Source organism: Antechinus flavipes, chromosome 1 (genome assembly GCF_016432865.1).
Source record: "Antechinus flavipes isolate AdamAnt ecotype Samford, QLD, Australia chromosome 1, AdamAnt_v2, whole genome shotgun sequence".
NCBI classification, from domain to species: Eukaryota; Metazoa; Chordata; class Mammalia; order Dasyuromorphia; family Dasyuridae; genus Antechinus; species Antechinus flavipes.
Window position 1 is genome coordinate 724582420 of NC_067398.1, and position 24071 is coordinate 724606490.

General features: G+C 39.2%; 3 gene segments (V, D, J or C); all 3 read right to left on the reverse strand.

Annotated features, from left to right (window-relative positions):
• Nucleotides 1-246: 246 nt before the first annotated feature.
• Nucleotides 247-10548, reverse strand: LOC127549086 (immunoglobulin lambda variable 6-57-like). The segment is given in 2 exon segments: nucleotides 247-599; nucleotides 10472-10548. Coding segments are annotated over 2 exon segments (399 nt in total).
• Nucleotides 10549-15057: 4509 nt separating this feature from the next.
• LOC127549095 (immunoglobulin lambda variable 6-57-like) lies at nucleotides 15058-15916 on the reverse strand. The segment is given in 2 exon segments: nucleotides 15058-15629; nucleotides 15820-15916. Coding segments are annotated over 2 exon segments (618 nt in total).
• A 4472-nt stretch (nucleotides 15917-20388) lies between these two features.
• Nucleotides 20389-21405, reverse strand: LOC127545813 (immunoglobulin lambda variable 6-57-like). The segment is given in 2 exon segments: nucleotides 20389-20993; nucleotides 21308-21405. Coding segments are annotated over 2 exon segments (618 nt in total).
• Nucleotides 21406-24071: the final 2666 nt, after the last annotated feature.

Sequence of the window (24071 nt, forward strand, 5' to 3'; positions counted from 1 at the left end):
CCATAGGTGATAACCATCAGAGAGGCTGGATTTGAAGCCAAAGTATCTAATTCAGAAATCAGTGCTTTCTTCACTCTGCAACACTCTCTATATTTCCACAGAGGAGCTCCCTCTTATATACCTTGGTCCAGGAAGCCAGACTTGGGTCTCCGCCTGCCTCTCCCTCCCCCACATCCAGATCATGGCCCTGCCCATAGAGAGCAGCACTCAAACCCAGGTGGTGATTGAAGAACAGACCAGTGGAGCTCAGGGTTTTTGTCTCACTTCCCCATTGATCTGAACCACTGTGGGATCGTAGTTGTCATCATAGGATTGACAGTAATAGGCAGCCTCATCCTCAGGCTGCAGCCCAGAGATGCTCAGAGTCGCTGAGTTGCTGGAGTCATCTATGGAGCCTGAGAATCTCTCCGGGATCCCCGAGGGACGTTCACTATTCTCATAGATAACGAGCTTGGGGCTCCCGCCATGGTGCTGCTGGTACCAGTTCACGTACTTGTCACTAAAGCTGCCACTGCTTCGAGTGCAGGAGATGGAGACCGACTGACCCAAGGACCCTGATCTGGATGCCGGCTGAGTCACCACAGACTGGGTCCAAGCACCTGGAGAGACAGAGAGAGAGCTGTGAGTCAGGCGCCAGGACCCGCTCTCTCCTCCTCACTGGGGGGAGGGAGGGGAGAAGCGACCACTCCTCTGGGTCCCGAGCGTCCCCTTTCTCTGAGACCCCTCAGGTTGGCACCTTGGCAGAGAGTGAGGAGGCTCAGCAGGAGAGGAGACCAGGCCATGGTGGAGCCCCCAGAGCTCTGCTCCCTGAGACCCTGCAGCTGGAACTGGACCCTGCCAGGTCTCCCAAGTCTCTTATCCCTCCTCAGCCCTTCATGCAAATCTGCTCCTTGTCTCCCCCCCAGTCATGGCTCCTAGGCAGGGAAGGGGGAGGGGGGATAGTAGTGCAGAGGCTCTGACTCAGGGCCTGGGAGGGGCTGAGGAGTAGGGGCGGGGGGAGCGGATGTTGGGTCATCCCATGGCCCAGTGAGTAAATGCAGGGTCTGGCCAGCGGCTGAGTGAAAGATCTACAAGGTGCTGAACCTGGTGCCACACTGCCACCTTGTGGCTAACAGTGACATGTCACCCTGAGGCTCGTCCTAGTACTGACAAAGATGGTGCGATATTAATGGTCCCAAAATGTTGACAGATTCTCTTTGTAATTATCTGTGGTTATTTTTTCTACAAGATTTCCATTGTAAAAAATTGTAAAAACCTCGTGTTAGCTTTTAAAGGGAACCTAGCTTACTTGGGAGGTTATTTTAATATTTGAATTTATATATTAAGTTTAAATGATATAAATAAGTCATTAGATTACAATATCCATTTAATACTCTGTCTTGTGTACTTTACCTATTCCACTGATTCACCATTCAATTTCTTAGGAAATGCCGACAAGTTTTCATGACTGCTGCTCTCTATTACAATTTTAGATCTGGTATAACTGGGTCCAAAATCTTTATCTTTTTTTCCCATTACTTTCGTAGATCTTCTTGACCTTTTGTTCTTCCAAATAAATTTCTAAAAAAAATTTTTCTTCCTCTATAAAATAATTATTGGCAGTTTGATAGCCAGGTCATTGAATAAGTAAATTACTTTAGATGTATTTTCTTATTTTTATATTAAATCCATCTACCCTGCAAGAATTGACATTTACACAGTTGTGTAGATCATGTTTAATTTTTTAAAATATGTTTTGTAATTGTGTTCATATATTTCTTAAGTTTGTCTCCACAGATAGTCTTCGAAATATTTTATATGATCTATATGTAGGTTAAAAAGATATGGTGTTCTTTCTCAGACTGCTAGAGTCTTTGATAAAATAAATACTGATAACTTATGTAGGTTTTTACTATATTATGCAATTTTCCTGAAGTTGTTAATTGTTTCAAGTACATTTTGTTTGATTCTCTGGGATTCTCTAAAGATAACATCATATCACCTGCAAGGAGTGATTGCCTTTCAAGTTCCTGTTCTAGTTCCTCATGTTTCTTTTTATTTTCTTCTTACTAAAGCTAAGATTTCTAGAACAATATTGAATGATAGTAGTGATGATGGACAATATTGTCTCACTTCTAATCTTATTGGGAATGCTTCTAGCTTATATTCATTACATGGTTTTGGTAAGATAGCGATTATCACTTAAAGGAAAAATCAATTGATTTCTAGGCTCTCGAATGTTTATAACAGGAATGGGTGCTGCATTTTTTCAAAAGCTTTGTCTGCACCTATTAAAATAATCCGTTTTCTGTTACTTTGGTTATTTATATAGTCAAATATGCTAAGAATTTTCCTAATATTGACCCATTCCTGCATTCCTGGAATAAAGTTCACAAGGTTCAAGGTGGAGCCAAAATGGCAGAGTAAAGGCAGGGGCTCACCAGATCTCTCCCCAAAGTCCCACCACATTCTTTCAAATAATGATGATATTTTAGAATATTACAACACAAAGATTTAGTGGAACAATTTCCCAGCTTAAAGACAACTTAGAAGGTCAGTAGGAAAGCTCTGTTGCAGGGAGTGCAGCACACAATCACAGTCAGGCTTCAGCCCAGGTGCTAACACCGCAGGAATGGATCTTGGGGATGCTGAATCAGTGGCAGCACTGGCAGTTTCCAGACCTCTCAGCCCAGAGACAACAAAGATGATTGGAAAGTGAGAAGACTTTGAGAAACCCCTGGCAGTGAAAACAGCAGTATTAGGAGAAGCAACAACAGAGCTTCTGGAGGTCTCAGCTCATAGATAGTAAGGGAGTGGAAGAGCTGGTCAGGAGGAGGTCTCTTGACTAGCTCTGAGGAAGGATGTTTGCTTTAGTACACTAATGGAGGGAGAACCTGCCTCAGTTCCAGAGCAGAAAATAGGGTTTGTGGTCAGGTCCCATGAAGGATCTTTGAAAATAGCTGCACAGTACACCTGAAACTTGGAAACCATCGATTGTGGGAACAAATTCCTACTTTAATAAAGAGTTAAAAGCCAAGTAATAGGCTGGGAAAATAGGTAACCAACCAAAAAATATTCTGACCATAGTAAGTTAATATGATGGCAAGGAAGATCAAAACACACACTCAGAAGAAGATAACAAAATCAAAGCTCCTACATCCAAAGTCTCCAAGAAAAATAAGAATTCCACTCAGGCCATGGAAGATTTCAAAGAAGATTTTGAAAATCAAGAGGAAAAGATGAAAAACTGGCAAAAGAATTGAGAGTGGTGCAAAAGGAAATACAGGAATCTAATAAGGAGAAGAATGCCTTAAAAACCAAAATGGTCAAATGGGAAAGGAGGTAGACAAACTCATTGAGGAAAATAGTTCCTTAAAAATGAGAATTGAATAAAGAGAAGGTAATAACATCCTGGGAAATTAAAAAAAAAAACAATAAAACAAAGCCAAAAGAATGAAAAAAATAGAAAACTGTGAAATATCTCATTGGAAAAACATAGCAGATCTAGGAAATAGTTCCAGTAAAGATAATTTAACAATAATTGGTATTAAAGATCATTGAATATTGAATGTTATTGGTATTGAAAGCCATGGTCAAAAAAGGAAGAAAAATATATGTGTATATATGTGTGTGTGTGTGTGTGTGTACACACACACACACATGCACCCCCCCCCCATATATATATTCAATATGGACATAGAAATCTATCTCATTATAGAGGAAAATAAGAAGGTAAGGTAATATGAGGAGGCAGGAGGAGACAGAAAAGTGGGGATATGGAGGGATGGGGAAGTTAGTAGCAAAATATTTTTGAAGGGGGTTAGAATGAAAGAAGAAAGAGAATAGGATAAATGGGGTATATACAATAAGCAATGTAATTGGAAAAAGAATTTTGAAACAAATTTCCCTGATGAAGGTCTCATTTCTCAAATGCTTGGAACGGAGTCAAATTTATTTTTTACAGAAGAGCTATTTCTCAACTGATAAATGATCAAAAGATATGATTTATATTCAAAGAGCTATAATCATGCATAGTGTTTGACCTAACAATAACAGTAGTAGGCATGAATTTCAAAACAGACTTTTAAAAAAGAACAAGACCTACATGTACAAAAATATTGATAGTAGATCTTTTCTCCAAACAACTGAAAGTTGAGGGGAAATCCATCAATTGGGGAATGGCTGAATAAATTGTAGTATGTGGTTATGATGGAATGTTATTGTTCTGTGGGGGATGGTGAGTAGGATCCTCTCAGAAAAACCTAGAAAATGCTGCATAAACTCAAGAAAAGTGAAATGCACTCAGTAAAAAAAATATCGTGGGATGATCAGTTGCTATTTTCAGCATTACAATGATCCAAGATTACTCTAAAGATTTTATGACAAAAAATGCAATCCATAGTCAGAGAAGGAACTGATTATGCCTGATTACAGATTGAAACATACTTTTCCTTCTTTTGTTAAAATGTTATCATTCTTGAGGATATTTTGGGAGTAGGGGATGGATAGAGCTATGGTTTCTTTTGCAACATGTCTTTTATGGAAATGATTTGCATAACTTTCCCTAGGACTTTTCATTGGTGATAGGGAGTGTTGGGAAGAAAAGGAAGGAATCTAGAACTCAACTTTTTTTTAATATAAAAATTAGTCTTACATGTAATTGGGAAAAATAAAAATAATGAGTGAAAAAATAATAAATAAATTCCACCAGGTCATAATGTTTTGTTCTGTCAATAAACAATTCTAATCTCTTTGTTAATATTTTATTTATTTTTCATGTCAATATTTGCTAAACAAAATTGGTCTAAATTTTTTATTGTGGATTTGGGCTCTTCCTGGTTTAAGTATCACTATAATATTTATATAGTAAAAGGAATTTTTGTAGGAGTTATTCTTTGCCTATTTTCCCAAATAATTTCTAGAGTATTTGAATGCATTTTTTAAACACTGTGGTGGAATTCACTGGTAAATCCATGTGGCGCTGGAGTGCTGTGACCAGCATTACACAAATGAGTTAGTGGTGGTTGGAAGTAAGGAGATGGGGTTGCTGATAATTCAAGAGAGAAATTTATTAAGAGAAACAATGTTGCTTATATAAAAATCATCTGTTATTATGAAAGGCTGTTCTGTTCTGTGAGCAACACTGGATCCTGTTTTCTATGTTACTCTCTAAAACATGTTGCTAGTTTCTAGAGACTCGAAACTTATGTAAAGTTCACAATGCCCCAGTAATTGTGCCTTAGGTTTTCTCATGATGTCAAGCTTAAGTGCACCCTTGATAAATCTTAGGAGGAGAGGAACAACCTAATTACCAAAGTTTCTATCTTCCTGAGGGTTCTGGACACTAGACTTATTTTTTTTCTTGGAGACTTCACTGACGGCTTGTTCAATTTCTTTTTCTGTAATGGGATTATATAAGTATTTTATTTCTAGTTCTATTAACCTGGGCAATTTATATTTTTTGTAAATATTAATTCATTTCACTTAAATTATCAGATTTATTTATATGTAATTGGATAAAATAGGCATTTATTAGGGTTTTAATTTCTCTTCATTGGTGGTGAATTCACACTTTTCATTTTTGATGCTGACAGTTTGGTTTTGTTCTTTATTTTTTACATTCAATTTAACCAAAATTATTTCTTTTAATTTTGAAAAAATAAAAGCAGCTCTTACTTTTCTTAGTTCAACAATTTTCTTACTGTCAACATTATTCATCTCTCCTTTCATTTTCAGAAATTCTAATTTGATATTTAATTGGGAATTTTTAATTTATCTTTTGTCTAGCTTTCTTTATTCACTTGGCCAATTCATTGATATCTTCATTCTCCATCTTAGTCATGTAAGAACTTACAGATATACCCTTTCCTCTGAAAACTGTATGCCAGAGTCTACCTCACAGATCTGTGGAGAAGGAAGAAATTTATAGCCAAAGTAGAGAACATTATGAAATGCACATGGATAATTTTGATTACATTCAATTAAAATGTTTTTGTACAAACATAACCAATGCAACCAAGATTAGAATGGAAGCAGAAAAATGGGGAGGGGGATTCTTACATCCGAGGCTCTGAGAAAATCCTCATTTCTCAAATATGTAGAGAATTAACTCAAATTTGTAAGAATATAAGCCATTCTCACATATTTTGGTTGAGTTGTGAATGGATCCAATCATTCTGGAGAGCAATTTGGAACTATATCCAAAGGGCTATTACACTGTACATACCCTTTAACCCAGGAATATCTCTACTGGATATGTATCCCAAAAAGATCATAAAGAAGGGGAAAGGACCAATATCTGCAAAACCATTTGTAACAGCCCTTTTTATATTGCCAGGGAATTGAAATGTTGGATGTGGAAGTTCATTAGTGGGGAACAGATGAATAAATTATGGCATATGTAAGTTATATAATATTATTATGATATAAGAAAAGGCCAGCAGAATGATTTAAAAAATCCTGGAAAGATTTACATGAACTGATGCTAAGTGAAGTGAGTAGAACCAAGAGAACATCATACATAACAAAAAGATTATGTGATGATCAACTATGATCGACGTGGCTCTTTTCAATAATGAGGTGATTCAGGGCAATTTTAATAGACTTGTGATGGAGAGAGCCATTTGTATTCAGAGAGAGGATTGTGGGGAGTGAATGGGAATCACAACATAGTATTTTGACCTTTGTTGTTGTTGGTCACTCACTTGTTTTTTATTTTATTTTTAAATAGTGACTTTTTATTTTCAAAATACATTATAAAAAGGTATTATAGACAATAAAATAATATGGATACTAAAAAAAATGCATATAACATCCAAATTCTTAAAAAAAAAGTTAAGGGAGTTACAGGAAGAAAAAAAAGACATTAAAATTATACCACTGAGAAGCCTCAATCTCCCAAATTAATGAAAACAAATTAAATGAAACTGAATAAAATTTTAGGGAAAACTTGATATGATAGAAAGGTGCAGTGAGTCCCTTGCCTTTACTCACATAACTAGGAGATAATAAGTGTCTGAGGCTGGATTTGAACTCAGGTCCTCCTGACTTCAGGGCCAGTGCTCTATTTGCCCTGCCATCTAGCTGCCCCTTGACTTGCATTCTTATGCATTTGAGTCAATTCTCTCTATATTTTTTTAAAATGAGGCCTTTATCAGAAGCCTTTGATGTAAAGAATTTCCCCCAGTTTTTGCCTTCCCTTCTAATCTTGGCTGCATTGGTTTTATTTGTTCAAAAACATTTTAATTTAAAATAATCAAAATTATCCATTTGGCCTATCATAATATTCTTTCCTTTTTCTTTGGCTATAAATTTCTTCTCCATAGATCTGGGAGGTAGTCCACCCCTTGTTCTCCTACCTTTTTATAGTACCACCATTTGTTTCTTAATCCTTTTTGGACTAATCTTGGTATAGGGTATTAGGAGTTGTTCAATGCCTAGTTTCTGCAAAACTATTTTTCAACTGTTCCAAGAATTTTTATCAGATAGTGAATTCTTATCCCAAAACTGTAGTTTGAGGGTTTATCATACAGTAGGGTAACTATAGTCATTGACTACTGAGTCTTGTGAACCCAACCTATTTCTTCATTTCTTAGCTAGTAGCAAATGATTTTTATGACCTGTGCTTTATAATATAGTTTTACATCTTGTGCAGCAAGGCCATTTTCATTTGTATTTTTTCATTAATTCCCTTGAAATTCTTCACCATTTGTTCTTCCGGATGAAATTTGGTATTTTGTCTCTCTGTATAAATAATTTCTTGGCAGTGTAATTTGTATAACATTGAATAAGTAGGTTAATTTAGATAGAATTGTCATTTTTTAAATATTAATTCAGACTACCCATGAATACTTGATATTCCTCCAATCCAACTTTGTGTGAAAAGTGTTTTGTGATTGTATTCATATATTTCCTGGATTTACCTTGACAGGTAGTCTCCCAAATATTTTATATTACATGATACCTTTAGCAAGAGGTAGTAATTATTATAAAGGGAAACAAGTGGAAGGGACCTTCCTGACTAGCTCATCCTGGTTTGTAGTCCTTCATTCTCGAAGAAAATATAAATGACTTCGCTATTTTAGAATTGAGTTACAATGTGTCCAACCAACATGAGACCAATAGAAGCTCTGAATGCTCAGCCACAGGTTGGACACAAATAGTCCAGAAGAACATTTAGGGTGAAGTCTATAATTTTGTATATCTCATGTTTCTTTTGAGAGTATTCAATTCTGCCTTCCTCACACAGCCCACACTTTCTCTGATGAGGATATACCATGTTGGATAGTCCTGTGTATCTGCACTATTTCTACAGGGGATCTTTGGACATTGTCTAAATGGCCATTTCTTATGCAAAAGCAAAAGGATTTGGTTCAATATGGTGTAAATTGAGAAAGAATGTGTGGTAAAGAGTAGAAGAAAAGAGAGTAAAGAGAAGAAGACATAAAAATTGGAGGGTCCTGGGGGCTATCTACAAGGTTCTATTCAACCTATACAAGAATGCAGTCTGGCAAATGTATATAGAAAACGATAAACTTCTAATTAACCTGAGACCATTTATAACTCTGGATTGTCATCTTCTTAGTGAGAAAATAGTTGGGAACTCATCAAATCTATCTCAGAGTCTCAGGGACTGCCAGTGATTCATGGAACATACTTGGACATTACTCTAGGTCATGAAAACCATTTAAGGGACACATTAACTCCTATTAGAGTTGACTTAGAAAATCCCAGGCTTTCTGAGAAATAAGCATTGAACCACTGGTCTTCCATAGGATTCCTGGAGAGTCTCCACTATGATTGTGATACTGCTATTGAAGTTTTGAGTATTCCCTGGCATTTATTTTCATCTTTTAAATTATTGTTATGATAGATGCCCCTTTTTCAATGTATTTCTTCAGGTTGCATTAGCTGCAAGTGTGACAGAGGACTGGCCGAATAAGCTCATGATCCTCATGTAGAGAGTTCAGCCAGTATCTTCAAGGGATACTAAAGTAAGGAAAGAGGGATGATATGAAGGGAGTTAGAGAGGCTCAGTGAGAAGTTCCGAGTGAATGTTTTGTAGTTTTTCAGGGGAAGATGAGATTCTCAGCTATGAGGGAGAAGGAAGGAGGTGAGGTGGGAAGATTAGGGAGAGAAGGAAACACTTGGAGTCTCTGCTGAGGAATGCCAAGTAGAATTAATGAAAGAAGAGTTGGACCCAGTTCAAACTGGATGATGTCATTTGGTAATGGACCCCATCAACTCACCTGGGTGACTTCCTCTAGCACTGTTCAGCAGTGTCATGCGAGTGGGATTAAAGAGACATGGGAAGGGTCATCCAAGACTGAGTTTAGGTGGGGTGTAACAATCCATGGGGGAAAGGGTCCAACTTACTGAGAAGAGAGCATGTAGAGAAGGGAAACAGATTAGAGGGTCCAGATTACGAGAGAAGAAAGTAAAGCCAGAACAAGGGTGGGTGGTCTCCCAGGGGTGGCCCGGGAGACAGGATGGGAGAAGGGAGTGGAGATCATTGGGAGAAGAAGAAGAAAAGTGCTTTTAAGAGGAATGAGCCAAAGGGAGAAGTGAGATAATGGGAATTTCTTGCTGCTTGAAGGAGATTGAATGGGAGCACAGCTGGAGATCAGGCAGGGACCTCAGAAGTCATTGAGGTAATTCCTCTCCATTTTATAGAGGAGGAAACTGAGGTCTCAGGAGGTTAAAAGATATCCTATAGGTGATAACCATCAGAGAAGCAGGATTTGAAGCCAGATAATCTGATTCAAAAATCACTACTTTCCCCTGTATGTATTTCTATGGAGGAGCTGCCTCTTGTATGCCTTGGTGCAGGAAGCCAGGCATGGGTCTCCTCCTGCCTCTCCCTCCCCCACATCTAGATCATGGCCCTGCCCATAGAGAGTAGCACTAAGGACCAGGTTGTGACTGAATAGCAGACCAGTGGAGCTCGGAGGTTTTTGTCTCACTTCCCCATTGATCTGAACCACTGTGGGATCGTAGTTGTCATCATAGGATTGACAGTAATAATCAGCCTCGTCCTCAGGCTGCAGCCCAGAGATGCTCAGAGTTGCTGAGTTGCTTGAATCATCTATGGAGCCTGAGAATCTCTCTGGAATCCCGGAGGGACGCTCACTATTATCATAGATAATGAGCTTGGGGCTCTCGCTCTGGTGCTGCTGGTACCAGTGCACGTAGTCGTCACTAATGCTGCCACTGCTTCGAGTGCAGGGGATGGAGACCGACTGACCCAGAGACCCTGATCTGGATGCCGGCTGAGTCAGCACAGACTGGGTCCAAGCACCTGGAGAGACAGAGAGAGAGAGCTGTCAGTCAGAGGCCAGGACCTGCTCTCCCTCCTCACTGGGGGAGGGGGGACAGAGAGAGAGCTGTGAGTCAGGAGCCAGGACCCGCTCTCCATCCTCACTGGAAGGGGGAGAGGAGACCACCCCTCTGGACCTTGAGTATCCCCTTTCTCTGAGACCCCTCAGGCTGGCACCTTGGCAGAGAGTGAGGAGGCTGAGCAGCAGAGGAGTCCAGGCCATGGTGGAGCCCCCAGAGCTCTGCTCCCTGGGACCCTGCAGGTGGAACTGGACTCTGCCAAGTCTCTCATGTCTCTTATCCCTCCTCAGCCCTTCATGCAAATCTGTTCTTTGTCTCCCACCCAGTCATGGCTCCTAGTCAGGGAAGGGGGAGGGGATGGCTAATAGTGCAGAAGCTCTGAGAAGTAGGAGTGGTGAAGCAGGTGTTGGGTTATCCCATGGCCCAGTGAGTAAATGCAGGGTGACAGCTGCTTGGAGGGTTGGTGAAAGATCTACAAGGTCCTGTACCACACTGCCAACTTGTGGCTAACAGTGATATGTCACCTTGATGCTTATCCTAGTCCTGACAAAAGTGGTGACAGGAATGGGACCAAAACATTGAGAGATTCCCCTTGTAATTAGCTGTGGTTATTTTTTTCTACACGATTCCCACTGTAAAAACTTTTTGAATCTTCTGTTAGCTTTTAAATGGAAATCAAGCTTCTTTGTCTTATTTTTATTTTAGTATTTGAACATTATTTAATATTTGAATTTGTATTTAAAGTTTAAATGATATAAATGTGTCATTAGATTTCATCATTCATTCAGTGCTGTGTCTTATGTATTTTTCCATTGATCATAAGCAAAAATGTTTGTAGAAGCTCTTTTTGTCGTGGCAAGGAAGTGGAAATTGAGTGGATACCTATAATTTAGGGAATGGCTGAATATGTTATGGTAAATGAATGTTATGGGATAGATTGAGGTCCCCCACTAGTATAATTTTGATGTTTTTTCCTTCCTGCAACTCACTTAATTTCTTTAACAATTTGTATGTTATGTGCATGCTTTTTTAGTATCCACATTATTTCATTGTCTATTATTCCTTTTTATAATAATATATTTTGAAAATAAAACGCTCTCATTTAAAAATAAAAAAGAAAAAGCAAGCAAGAAAACAAAAAAGTGAAAAATATTAAATTGTTATCCATATTCACTCCCCATAATCCTCTCTCTGGATGCAATTGGCTCTCTCCATAACAAATCTATTAGAATTGCTCAGAGTCAGCTCATTGTTGAAAAGAGCCAAGCCTATCGCAGTTGATCATCATATAATGTTGTTGCTGTGTATGATGCTCTCTTGGTTCTATTCACTTCACAATGCATCAGTTCAGGTGAATCTTTCCATAATCTTTTGAAATCATCCAGCTGATGATTTCTTATATAATAATATAATTGCATAACATACATATAGCATAATTCATTCAGCTGTTCCCCACCTGGAAAGCTTCCACTGAGTTTCCAGTTCCTTGTCTCTACAAAAAGGGATGCTAGAAACATTTTTGCACATTTCTGTCTTTTTCCATCCTTTAGGATCTCTTTGAGATCCATACTCAGGAGAAACACTGCTGGATCAAAGAGTATTCACATTATGATAGCCTTTTGGGCATAGTTCAAAATTGCCCTCCAGAATGGTTGGATCCATTCAGAACTCCATCAAAATTGGATTAGTGTCCCAGGTTCCCACATCCTTCTAATATTTATCATTCTGATCATCCTAGCCAATCTGAAAGGTACTCTGAGTTGTCTTAATTTGCATTTCTCTGATCAATAGTGATTTAGAACATTTTCATATGACTAGAAATGGCTTTGATTTCTTCATTTGAAATTTGTTCATACCCATTGACCATTTATTGATTGGAGAATGACTTTTATTCTTATTAATTTGAGAAAAGTCTATATATATTTTAGAAATGAGATCTTTATCAGAACTTTTTGATATAAAAAATATTTCCCCACTTTTTGGCTTCCCAGCTATTTCTGGCTACATTGGTTGTGTTTGTTCAGAAACATTTTAATTTAATATAATCAAAACTATCCATTTTGTATGTCATCATATTCTCTACTTATTTTTTGGCCATGAATTTCTTCCTTTTCTGTAGATCTAATAGGTAGTTTATCCATTTTTCTCCTAGCTTGTTTATAATATCACCATTTATATCTAAAGAATGAATCTTTTTTGAACTTATTTCAGTATAGGATTTTAGAAATTGGTAAATGCCTACTTTCTGCTATACTATTTACCAATTTTCTCAAGAATTTTTAACAGATACTGAGTTTTTATCCCAAAACTAGAGTTTGGGGGCTTATCAAAAACTACATTACACTAGTAATTGACTATTAAGTCTTGTGAATCTATTTCACTGATCCACTACTTTATTTCTTATCCAGTAGCAACTATGCTTTACTATTTAATTTTATAGTTGGCACAGCAAGGCCACTTTCAATTGCATTTTTTCATTCATTCCCTTGAAATTCTTGACCTTTTGTTCTTCAACTTAAAATTTGTTATTATTTTGTGTAGCTCTATAAAGTAATTTTTGGCAGTATAATTTGTATAGCACTGAATAAGTAGATTAAATTAGGGCTTGGTTCAATATGTTGTAAACTGAGAAAGAAGGTTTTGCAAAGAGTAGAAACAAAGAGAGTAAAGAGAAGAAGACATAAAAATTGGGGGCATATGGGGAAATTTTAGTGTCTTTCAAGGGTGTCCTCCTGGCCTGTATTCAGCCAATTCAAAAATGCATTCTGGCAAATATATATAGACAATGATAAACTTCTAATTAACTCTGAGACCATTTATTCTTCCAGCCTGACATGATCAAATGTGTCTTATTAGTGAGAAAATAGTCGGGAAGTCATCAAATCTATGTTAGAGTCTTAGGAACCCCAGGGGACCCACAGGACACACTTGGATATTACTCTGTATCATGATAGCTACTTCAAGGACACATCAACTCCTGTTAGAGTTGATTTAGAAAAGCCCAGAGCCTTCTTAGAAATAAACATTGAACCATTAGTCTTCCACAGCACTCCCTGGAGAGTCTCCACTGTGATGGGGATATTGGTGTTGACGTTTTGAGGATTCCCTAGCATTTCTTTTCTTCTTTTAGATTGTTGTTATGACGAATCCAGCCATTCTGGAGAGCAATCAGGAATTATGCCCCAAAAGTTATCAAACTGTGCATACCCTTTGATCCAGCAGTGCTACTACTGGGCTTATATCCCAAAGAAATACTAAAGAAGGGAAAGCGACCTGTATGTGCCAAAATGTTTGTGGCAGCCCTTTTTGTGGTGGCTAAAAACTGGAAAATGAATGGATGCCCATCCATTGGAGAATGGTTGGGTAAATTGTGGTATATGAATGTTATGGAATATTGTTCTGTAAGAAATGACCAGCAGGATAAATACAGAGAGGACTGGCGAGACTTACATGAACTGATGCTGAGTGAAACGAGCAGAACCAGGAGATCATTATATACCTCAACAACAATACTGTATGAGGATGGATTCTGATGGAAGTGGATTTCTTTGACAAAGAGAAAATCTACCTCAGTTTCAATTGATCAATGATGGACAGAAGCAGCTACACCCAGAGAAAGAACACTGGGAAATGAACGTAACTGTTTGCATTTTGGTGTTTCTTCCTGGGTTATTTTTACCTTCTGAATCCAATTCTTCTTGTGCAAGAAGAGAACTGTTCGGTCCTGTACATATATATTGTATCTAGGATATACTGTGACATATTTAACATGTATAGAACTGCTTGCCATCTGGGGGAGGGGATAGAGGGAGGGAGAGGAAAAGTCGGAACAGAAGTGAGTGCAAGGGATAATGCTGTAAAAAATTACCCTGGCTTGGGTTCTGTCAATAAAAAGTTATAATTATTTTAAAAAGATTGTTTTTTATGATAGATGCTCCCTTTTCAACGTATTTCTTCAGGTTGTGTTTAGCTGCAAGAGTGACAGAGGACTGGCTGAGTAAGTTTCATGATCCTCATGAAGATGATTCAGCCAAGCTCTTCAAGGGACACTAAAGTAAGAAAGGAAGTTTGATATGAAGGGAGTTAAGAGAGGTGCAGTGAGGAGTTCCAAGTGAATGTTTTGTATTTTTTCAGGGAAAGATGAGATTCTCAGCTATGAGGGAGGAGGGAGGAGTTGAGGTGGGAAGACTGGGGAGAGAAGGAAACAGTTGGAGTCACTGCTGTGGGATGCCAAGTAGGATTAATGAAAGAAGAGCTGGGCCCAGTTCAGACTGGATGATGTTCTTTGGTAATGGACCCCATCAACTCACCTGGGTGACTTCCTCTAGCACTGTTCAGCAGTGTCATGTGAGTGGGATTAAAGAGACATGGGAAGGGTCATCCAAGACTGAGTTTAAGTGGGGTGTAACCATCCATGGGGGAAAGGGTCCAACTTACTGAGAGGAGAGCATGTAGAGAAGGGAAACAGATCAGAGGGTCCAGATTACGAGAGAAGAAAGTAAAGCCAGAGCAAGGGTGGGTGGTCTCCTAAGCGTGGCCTGGGAGACCAGAAAGGGAGAAGGGAGTGGAGGTCATTGGGAAGAAGAAGAAGAATGCTTTTAATGAGCCAAAGGGAGAAGGGGGATAATGGGAATTTCTTGCTGCTTGAAGGAGATTGAATGGGAGCACAGCTGGAGATCAGGCAGGGACCTCAGAAGCCATTGAGGTAACTCCTCTCATTTTATAGAGGAGGAAATTGAGCCCTCAGGAGTTAAAAGACATCCCATACGTGATAACCATCAGAGAGGCTGGATTTGAAGCCAGATCATCTGATTCAGAAATCAGGGCTTTCCTCTGGGTGCATATTTCTGTGCCACTTGGGTCTCCTCCTGCCTCTCCCTCCCCCACATCCAGACCATGGCCCTGCCAATAGAGAGCAGCACTAAGGCCCAGGTTGTGACTGAATAGCAGACCAGTGGAGCTCGGAGGTTTTTGTCTTACTTCCCCATTGATCTGAACCACCGTGAGCTTGTTGTTGCTATCATAGGATTGACAGTAATAATCAGCCTCGTCCTCAGCCTGCAGCCCAGAGATGCTCAGAGTCGCTGAGTTGCTGGAGTCATCTATGGAGCCTGAGAATCTCTCTGGAATCCCGGAGGGACGTTTATTATCATCATAGATAATGAGCTTGGGGCTCTCGCTCTGGTGCTGCTGGTACCAGTACACGTAGTAGCTACCAATGCTGCCACTGCTTCGCGTGCAGGGGATGGAGACCGACTGACCCAGAGACCCTGATATGGATTCCGGCTGAGTCAGCACAAACTGGGTCCAAGCACCTGAAGAGACAGAGAGCTGAGAGTCAGGGGCCAGGACCCGCTCTCCCTCCTCACTGGGGGTGGGGGGACAGAGAGAGAGAGCTGAGAGTCAGGGGCCAGGACCCTCTCTCTCCTCCTCAATGTGGGGGAGAAGTGACCACCCCTCTGAGCCCCGAGTGTCCCCTTTCTCTGAGGCCCCTCAGGCTGGCACCTTGGCAGAGAGTGAGGAGGCTCAGCAGGAGAGGAGTCCAGGCCATGGTGGAGCCCCCAGAGCTCTGCTCCCTGAGACCCTGCAGCTGGAACTGGACCCTGCCAGGTCTCCCAAGTCTCTTATACCCTCCTCAGCCCTTCATGCAAATCTGTTCTTTGTCTCCCACCCAATCACGGCTCCAGGCAGGGAAGGGGGAGGGGGGATAGTAGTGCCGAGGCTCTGATCAGGGCCTGGGAGGGGCTGAGGAGTAGGGGCGGGGGCGGGGGTGAAGCAGGTGTTGGGTTATCCCATGGCCCAGTGAGTAAATGCAGGGTGACAGCTGCTTGGAGGGTTGGTGAAAGATCTACAAGGTCCTGTACCACACTGACAACTTGTGGCTAACAGTGATATGTCACCTTGAGGCTCATCCTAGCACTGACAAAATGGTGACAGGAATGGGACCAAAACATTGATAGATTCCCCTTGTAATTAGCTGTGGTTATTTTTTCTACACAATTTCCACTGCAAAAACTTTTTGAATCTTCTGTTAGCTTTTAAATGGAAATCAAGCTTCTTTGTCTTATTTTTATTTTAGTATTTCAATATTATTTAATATTTGAATTTGTATTTAAAGTTTAAATGATATAAATGTGTCATTAGGTTTCATCATTCATTCAGTGCTGCGTCTTATGTATTTTTCCATTGATCATAAGCAAAAATGTTTGTAGGATCTCTTTTTGTCGTGGCAAGGAAGTGGAAATTGAGTGGATGCCTATAATTTAGGGAATGGCTGAATATGTTATGGTAAATGAATGTTATGGGATAGATTGAGGTCGCCCACTAGTATAATTTTGATGTTTTTTCCTTCTTGCAACTCACTTAATTTTTTTTAACAATTTGTATGTTATATGCATCCTTTTTTAGTATTCACATTATTTCATTGTCTATTATTCCTTTTTATAATAATATATTTTGAAAATAAAAAGCTATCATTTTAAAAATAAAAAAGAAAAAGCAAGCAAGAAAACAAAAAAGTGAAAAATATTAAATTGTTATCCATATTCACTCCCCATAATCCTCTCTCTGGATGCAATTGGCTCTCTCCATAACAAATCTATTAGAATTGCCCAGAGTCAGCTCATTGTTGAAAAAAGCCAAGTCTATCGCAGTTGATCATCATATAATCTTGTTGCTGTGTATGATGCTCTTTTGGTTCTATTCACTTCACAATGCATCAGTTGAGGTAAATGTTTCCATAATTTTTTGAAATCATTCTGCTGATGATGTCTTATACAATAATATTATTGCATAAAATACATATAGCATAACTCATTCAGCTGTTCCCCACTTGGAGAGCTTCCACTCAGTTTCCAGTTCCTTGTCTTTACAAAAAGAGATGGTAGAAACATTTTTACACATTTCTGTCCTTTTCCATCCTTTAGGATCTCTTTGAGATCCATTCTCAGGAGAGACACTGCTGGATCAAAGAGTATTCTTGGGCATAGTTCAAAATTGCCCTCCAGAATGGTTGGATCCATTCAGAACTCCATCACAATTGTATTAGTGTACCAGGTTCCCACATCCCTCTAACATTTATCATTCTGATCATCCTAGCCAATCTGAAAGGTATGTAGGGGGACCTCAGAGTTGTCTTAATTTGCATTACTCTGATCAATAGTGATTTAGAGCATTTTCATATGATTAGAAATGGCTTTGATTTCCTCATTTGAAATTTGTTCATACCCTTTGACCATTTATCGATTGGAGAATGACTTTTATTCTTATAAATTTGAGAGAATTCTATATATATTTTAGAAATGAGATCTTTATCAGAACTTTTTGATATAAAAAAATATTTCCCCACTTTTTGGCTTCCCAGCTAATTCTGGTTGCATTGGTTTTGTTTGTTCAGAAACATTTTAATTTAATATAATCAAAACTATCCATTTTGTATCTCATCATATTCTCTACTTATTTTTTGGCCATAAATTTCTTCCTTTTCTGTAGATCTAATAGATAGTTTATCCATTGTTCTCCTAGCTTGTTTATAATATCACCATTTATATCTAAAGAATGAATCTTTTTTGAACTTATTTCAGTATAGGGTTTTAGAAGTTGGTCAGTGCCTAATTTCTGCCATACTATTTACCAATTTTCCCAAGAATTTTTATCAGATACTGAGTTTTTATTCCAAAAGTTTGGGGGTTTATCAAAAACTACATTACAATAGTAATTGAGTATTGAGTATTTATACTCAATAAATAATAATAAAATAGTGAATCTAACCTATTTCACTGATCCATTACTTTATTTCTTATCCAGTAGCAATTGATTTTTCTGAGCTGTGCTTTACAATTTAGTTTTACGTCTGGCACAGCAAAGCCACTTTCAATTGCATTTTTTCATTCATTCCCTTGAAATTCTTGACCTTTTGTTCTTCAACTTAAAATTTGTTATTATTTTGTGTAGCTCTATAAAGTAAATTTTGGCAGTATAATTTGTATAGCATTGAATAAGTAGATTAATTTAGGACTTGGTTCAATATGTTGTAAACTGAGAAAGAAGGTTTTGCAAAGAGTAGAAACAAAGAGAGTAAAGAGAAGAAGACATAAAAATTGGGGGCATATGGGGAAATTTTAGTGTCTTTCAAGGGTGTCCTGCTGGCCTGTATTCAGCCAATTCAAGAATGCATTCTGTCAAATATATATATATATATAGAAAATGATAAACTTCTAATTAACCCTGAGACTATTTATTCCTCCAGATTGACATGATCAAATATGTCTTATTAATGATAAAATAGTTGGGAAGTCATCAAATCTATGTCAGAGTCTCAGGGACACCCAGGGCACACTTGGATATTACTCTGTGTCATAATAGCCACTTCAAGGACACCTTAGCAATAAGCATTGAACCATTGGTCTTCTATAGCACTTCCTGGAGAGTCTCCACTGTGATGGGGATATTGGTGCTGAAGTTCTGAGGATTCCTTAGCATTTCTTTTCTTCTTTTAGATTGTTGTTATGACGAATCCAGCCATTCTGGAGAGCAATCTGGAATTAGGCCCAAAAAGTTATCAAACTGTGCATACCAGCAGTGTTACTGCTGGGCTTATATCCCAAAGAGATACTAAAGAAGGGAAAGGGACCTGTATGTGCCAAAATGTTTGTGGCAGCCCTGTTTATAGTGGCTAAAAACTGGAAACTGAGTAGATGCCCATCAATTGGGGAATGGCTGAATAAATTGTGGTATATGAATGTTATGGAATATTATTGTTCTGTAAGGAATGACCAGCAGGATGAATACAGAGAGGCTTGGAGAGACTTCCATGAACTGATGCTGAGTGAAATGAGCAGAACCAGGAGATCATTATGTACCTCAACAATGATACTGTTTGAGGATGTATTCTGATGGAAGTGGATCTCTTCGACAAGGAGAAGATCTAACTCAGTTTCAATTGATCAATGATGGACAGAAGCAGCTAGAACAGAGAAAGAACACTGGGAAATGAATGTAAACTGTTTGTATTTTGGTATTTCTTCCCGGGTTATTTTTACCTTCTGAATTCAATTCTTTCTGTGCAACAAGAGAACTGTTCGGTTCTGCACACATATATTGTATCTAGGATATATTGTGACATATTTAACATGTATAAGACTGCTTGCCATCTAGGGGAGGGGGTGGAGGGAGGGAGGGGAAAAGTCGGAACAGAAGTGAATGCAAGGGATAATGTTGTAAAAAATTACCCAGGCATGGGCTCTGTCAATAAAAAAGTTATAATTATTTTAAAAAAGATTGTTTTTTATGATAGATGCTCCATTTTCAACATATTTCTTCAGGTTGTGTTTAGCTGCAAGAGTGACAGAGGACTGGCTGAGTAAGTTTCATGATCCTCATGGAGATGATTCAGCCAAGCTCTTCAAGGGACACTAAAGTAAGAAAGGAAGTTTGATATGAAGGGAGTTAAGAGAGGTGCAGTGAGGAGTTCCAAATGAATGTTTTGTATTTTTTCAGGGAAAGATGAGATTCTCAGCTATGAGGGAGGAGGGAGGAGTTGAGGTGGGAAGACTGGGGAGAGAAGGAAACAGTTGGAGTCACTGCTGTGGGATGCCAAGTAGGATTAATGAAAGAAGAGCTGGGCCCAGTTCAGACTGGATGATGTTCTTTGGTAATGGACCCCATCAACTCACCTGGGTGACTTCCTCCAGCACTGTTCAGCAGTGTCATGTGAGTGGGATTAAAGAGACATGGGAAGGGTCATCCAAGATTGAGTTTAGATGGGGTGTAACCATCCATGGGGGAAAGGGTGCAACTTATTGAGAGGAGAGTGTGGAAAGAAGAAAAACAGATTAGAGGGTCTAGATTATGGGAGAAGAAAGTAAAGCCAGAGCAAGGGTGGATGGTCTCCTAAGCGTGGCCTGGGAGATCAGGAGGGGAGAAGGGAGTGGAGGTCATTGGGAAGAAGAAGAAGAATGCTTTTAATGAGCCAAAGGGAGAAGTGGGATAATGGGAGTTTCTTGCTGCTTGAAGGAGATTGAATGGGAGCACAGCTAGAGATCAGGCAGGGATCTTAGAAGCCATTGAGGTAATTCCTCTCATTTTATAGAGGAGGAAATTGAGGCCTCAGGAGTTAAAAGACATCCCATAGGTGATAACCATCAGAGAGGCTGGATTTAAAGCCAGATCATCTGATTCAGAAATCAGGGCTTTCCTCTGGGCACATATTTCTGTGCCACTTGGGTCTCCTCCTGCCTCTCCCTCCCCCACATCTAGATCATGGCCCTGCCCATAGAGAGCAGCACTAAGGCCCAGGTTGTGAGTGAATAGCAGACCAGTGGAGCTCGGAGGTTTTTGTCTTACTTCCCCATTGATCTGAACCACTGTGAGCTTGTTGTTGCTATCATAGGACTGACAGTAATAATCAGCCTCGTCCTCAGCCTGCAGCCCAGAGATGCTCAGAGTCGCTGAGTTGCTGGAGGCATCTATGGAGCCTGAGAATCTCTCTGGAATCCCGGAGGGACGTTTATTATCATCATAGATAATGAGCTTGGGGCTCTCGCTCTGGTGCTGCTGGTACCAGTACACGTAGTAGCTACCAATGCTGCCACTGCTTCGCGTGCAGGGGATGGAGACCGACTGACCCAGAGACCCTGATATGGATTCCGGCTGAGTCAGCACAAACTGGGTCCAAGCACCTGAAGAGACAGAGAGCTGAGAGTCAGGGGCCAGGACCCGCTCTCCCTCCTCACTGGGGGTGGGGGGACAGAGAGAGAGCTGAGAGTCAGGGGCCAGGACCCGCTCTCCCTCCTCACTGGGGGTGGGGGGACAGAGAGAGAGCTGTGAGCCAGGGGCCAGGACCCGCTCTCCCTCCTCACTGGGGGAGGGGGGACAGAGAGAGAGCTGAGAGTCAGGGGCCAGGACCCTCTCTCTCCTCCTCAATGTGGGGGAGAAGTGACCACCCCTCTGAGCCCCGAGTGTCCCCTTTCTCTGAGGCCCCTCAGGCTGGCACCTTGGCAGAGAGTGAGGAGGCTCAGCAGGAGAGGAGTCCAGGCCATGGTGGAGCCCCCAGAGCTCTGCTCCCTGAGACCCTGCAGCTGGAACTGGACCCTGCCAGGTCTCCCAAGTCTCTTATACCCTCCTCAGCCCTTCATGCAAATCTGTTCTTTGTCTCCCACCCAATCACGGCTCCAGGCAGGGAAGGGGGAGGGGGGATAGTAGTGCCGAGGCTCTGATCAGGGCCTGGGAGGGGCTGAGGAGTAGGGGCGGGGGCGGGGGTGAAGCAGGTGTTGGGTTATCCCATGGCCCAGTGAGTAAATGCAGGGTGACAGCTGCTTGGAGGGTTGGTGAAAGATCTACAAGGTCCTGTACCACACTGACAACTTGTGGCTAACAGTGATATGTCACCTTGAGGCTCATCCTAGCACTGACAAAAATGGTGACAGGAATGGGACCAAAACATTGATAGATTCCCCTTGTAATTAGCTGTGGTTATTTTTTTTCTACACAATTTCCACTGTAAAAACTTTTTGAATCTTCTGTTAGCTTTTAAATGGAAATCAAGCTTCTTTGTCTTATTTTTATTTTAGTATTTCAACATTATTTAATATTTGAATTTGTATTTAAAGTTTAAATGATATAAATGTGTCATTAGGTTTCATCATTCATTCAGTGCTGCGTCTTATGTATTTTTCCATTGATCATAAGCAAAAATGTTTGTAGAAGCTCTTTTTGTCGTGGCAAGGAAGTGGAAATTGAGTAGATACCTATAATTTAGGGAATGGCTGAATATGTTATGGTAAATGAATGTTATGGGATAGATTGAGGTCGCCCACTAGTATAATTTTGATGTTTTTTCCTTCTTGCAACTCACTTAATTTTTTTTAACAATTTGTATGTTATATGCATGCTTTTTTAGTATCCACATTATTTCATTGTCTATTATTCCTTTTTATAATAATATATTTTGAAAATAAAACGCTCTCATTTAAAAATAAAAAAGAAAAAGCAAGCAAGAAAACAAAAAAGTGAAAAATATTAAATTGTTATCCATATTCACTCCCCATAATCCTCTCTCTGGATGCAATTGGCTCTCTCCATAACAAATCTATTAGAATTGCTCAGAGTCAGCTCATTGTTGAAAAGAGCCAAGCCTATCGCAGTTGATCATCATATAATGTTGTTGCTGTGTATGATGCTCTCTTGGTTCTATTCACTTCACAATGCATCAGTTCAGGTGAATCTTTCCATAATCTTTTGAAATCATCCAGCTGACGATTTCTTATACAATAATATAATTGCATAACATACATATAGCATAATTCATTCAGCTGTTCCCCACCTGGAAAGCTTCCACTGAGTTTCCAGTTCCTTGTCTCTACAAAAAGGGATGCTAGAAACATTTTTGCACATTTCTGTCTTTTTCCATCCTTTAGTATCTCTTTGAGATCCATACTCAGGAGAAACACTGCTGGATCAAAGAGTATTCACATTATGATAGCCTTTTGGGCATAGTTCAAAATTGCCCTCCAGAATGGTTGGATCCATTCAGAACTCCATCAAAATTGGATTAGTGTCCCAGGTTCCCACATCCTTCTAATATTTATCATTCTGATCATCCTAGCCAATCTGAAAGGTATGTAGGGGGACCTCAGAGTTGTCTTAATTTGCATTTCTCTGATCAATAGTGATTTAGAACATTTTCATATGACTAGAAATGGCTTTGATTTCTTCATTTGAAATTTGTTCATACCCATTGACCATTTATTGATTGGAGAATGACTTTTATTCTTATAAATTTGAGAGAATTCTATATATATTTTAGAAATGAGATCTTTATCAGAACTTTTTGATATAAAAAATATTTCCCCACTTTTTGGCTTCCCAGCTATTTCTGGCTACATTGGTTGTGTTTGTTCAGAAACATTTTAATTTAATATAATCAAAACTATCCATTTTGTATGTCATCATATTCTCTACTTATTTTTTGGCCATGAATTTCTTCCTTTTCTGTAGATCTAATAGGTAGTTTATCCATTTTTCTCCTAGCTTGTTTATAATATCACCATTTATATCTAAAGAATGAATCTTTTTTGAACTTATTTCAGTATAGGGTTTTAGAAATTGGTAAATGCCTACTTTCTGCTATACTATTTACCAATTTTCTCAAGAATTTTTAACAGATACTGAGTTTTTATTCCAAAAGTTTGGGGGCTTATCAAAAACTACATTACAATAGTAATTGAGTATTGAGTATTTATACTCAATAAATAATAATAAAATAGTGAATCTAACCTATTTCACTGATCCACTACTTTATTTCTTATCCAGTAGCAATTGATTTTTCTGAGCTGTGCTTTACAATTTAGTTTTACGTCTGGCACAGCAAAGCCACTTTCAATTGCATTTTTTCATTCATTCCCTTGAAATTCTTGACCTTTTGTTCTTCAACTTAAAATTTGTTATTATTTTGTGTAGCTCTATAAAGTAATTTTTGGCAGTATAATTTGTATAGCACTGAATAAGTAGATTAAATTAGGGCTTGGTTCAATATGTTGTAAACTGAGAAAGAAGGTTTTGCAAAGAGTAGAAACAAAGAGAGTAAAGAGAAGAAGACATAAAAATTGGGGGCATATGGGGAAATTTTAGTGTCTTTCAAGGGTGTCCTCCTGGCCTGTATTCAGCCAATTCAAAAATGCATTCTGGCAAATATATATAGACAATGATAAACTTCTAATTAACTCTGAGACCATTTATTCTTCCAGCCTGACATGATC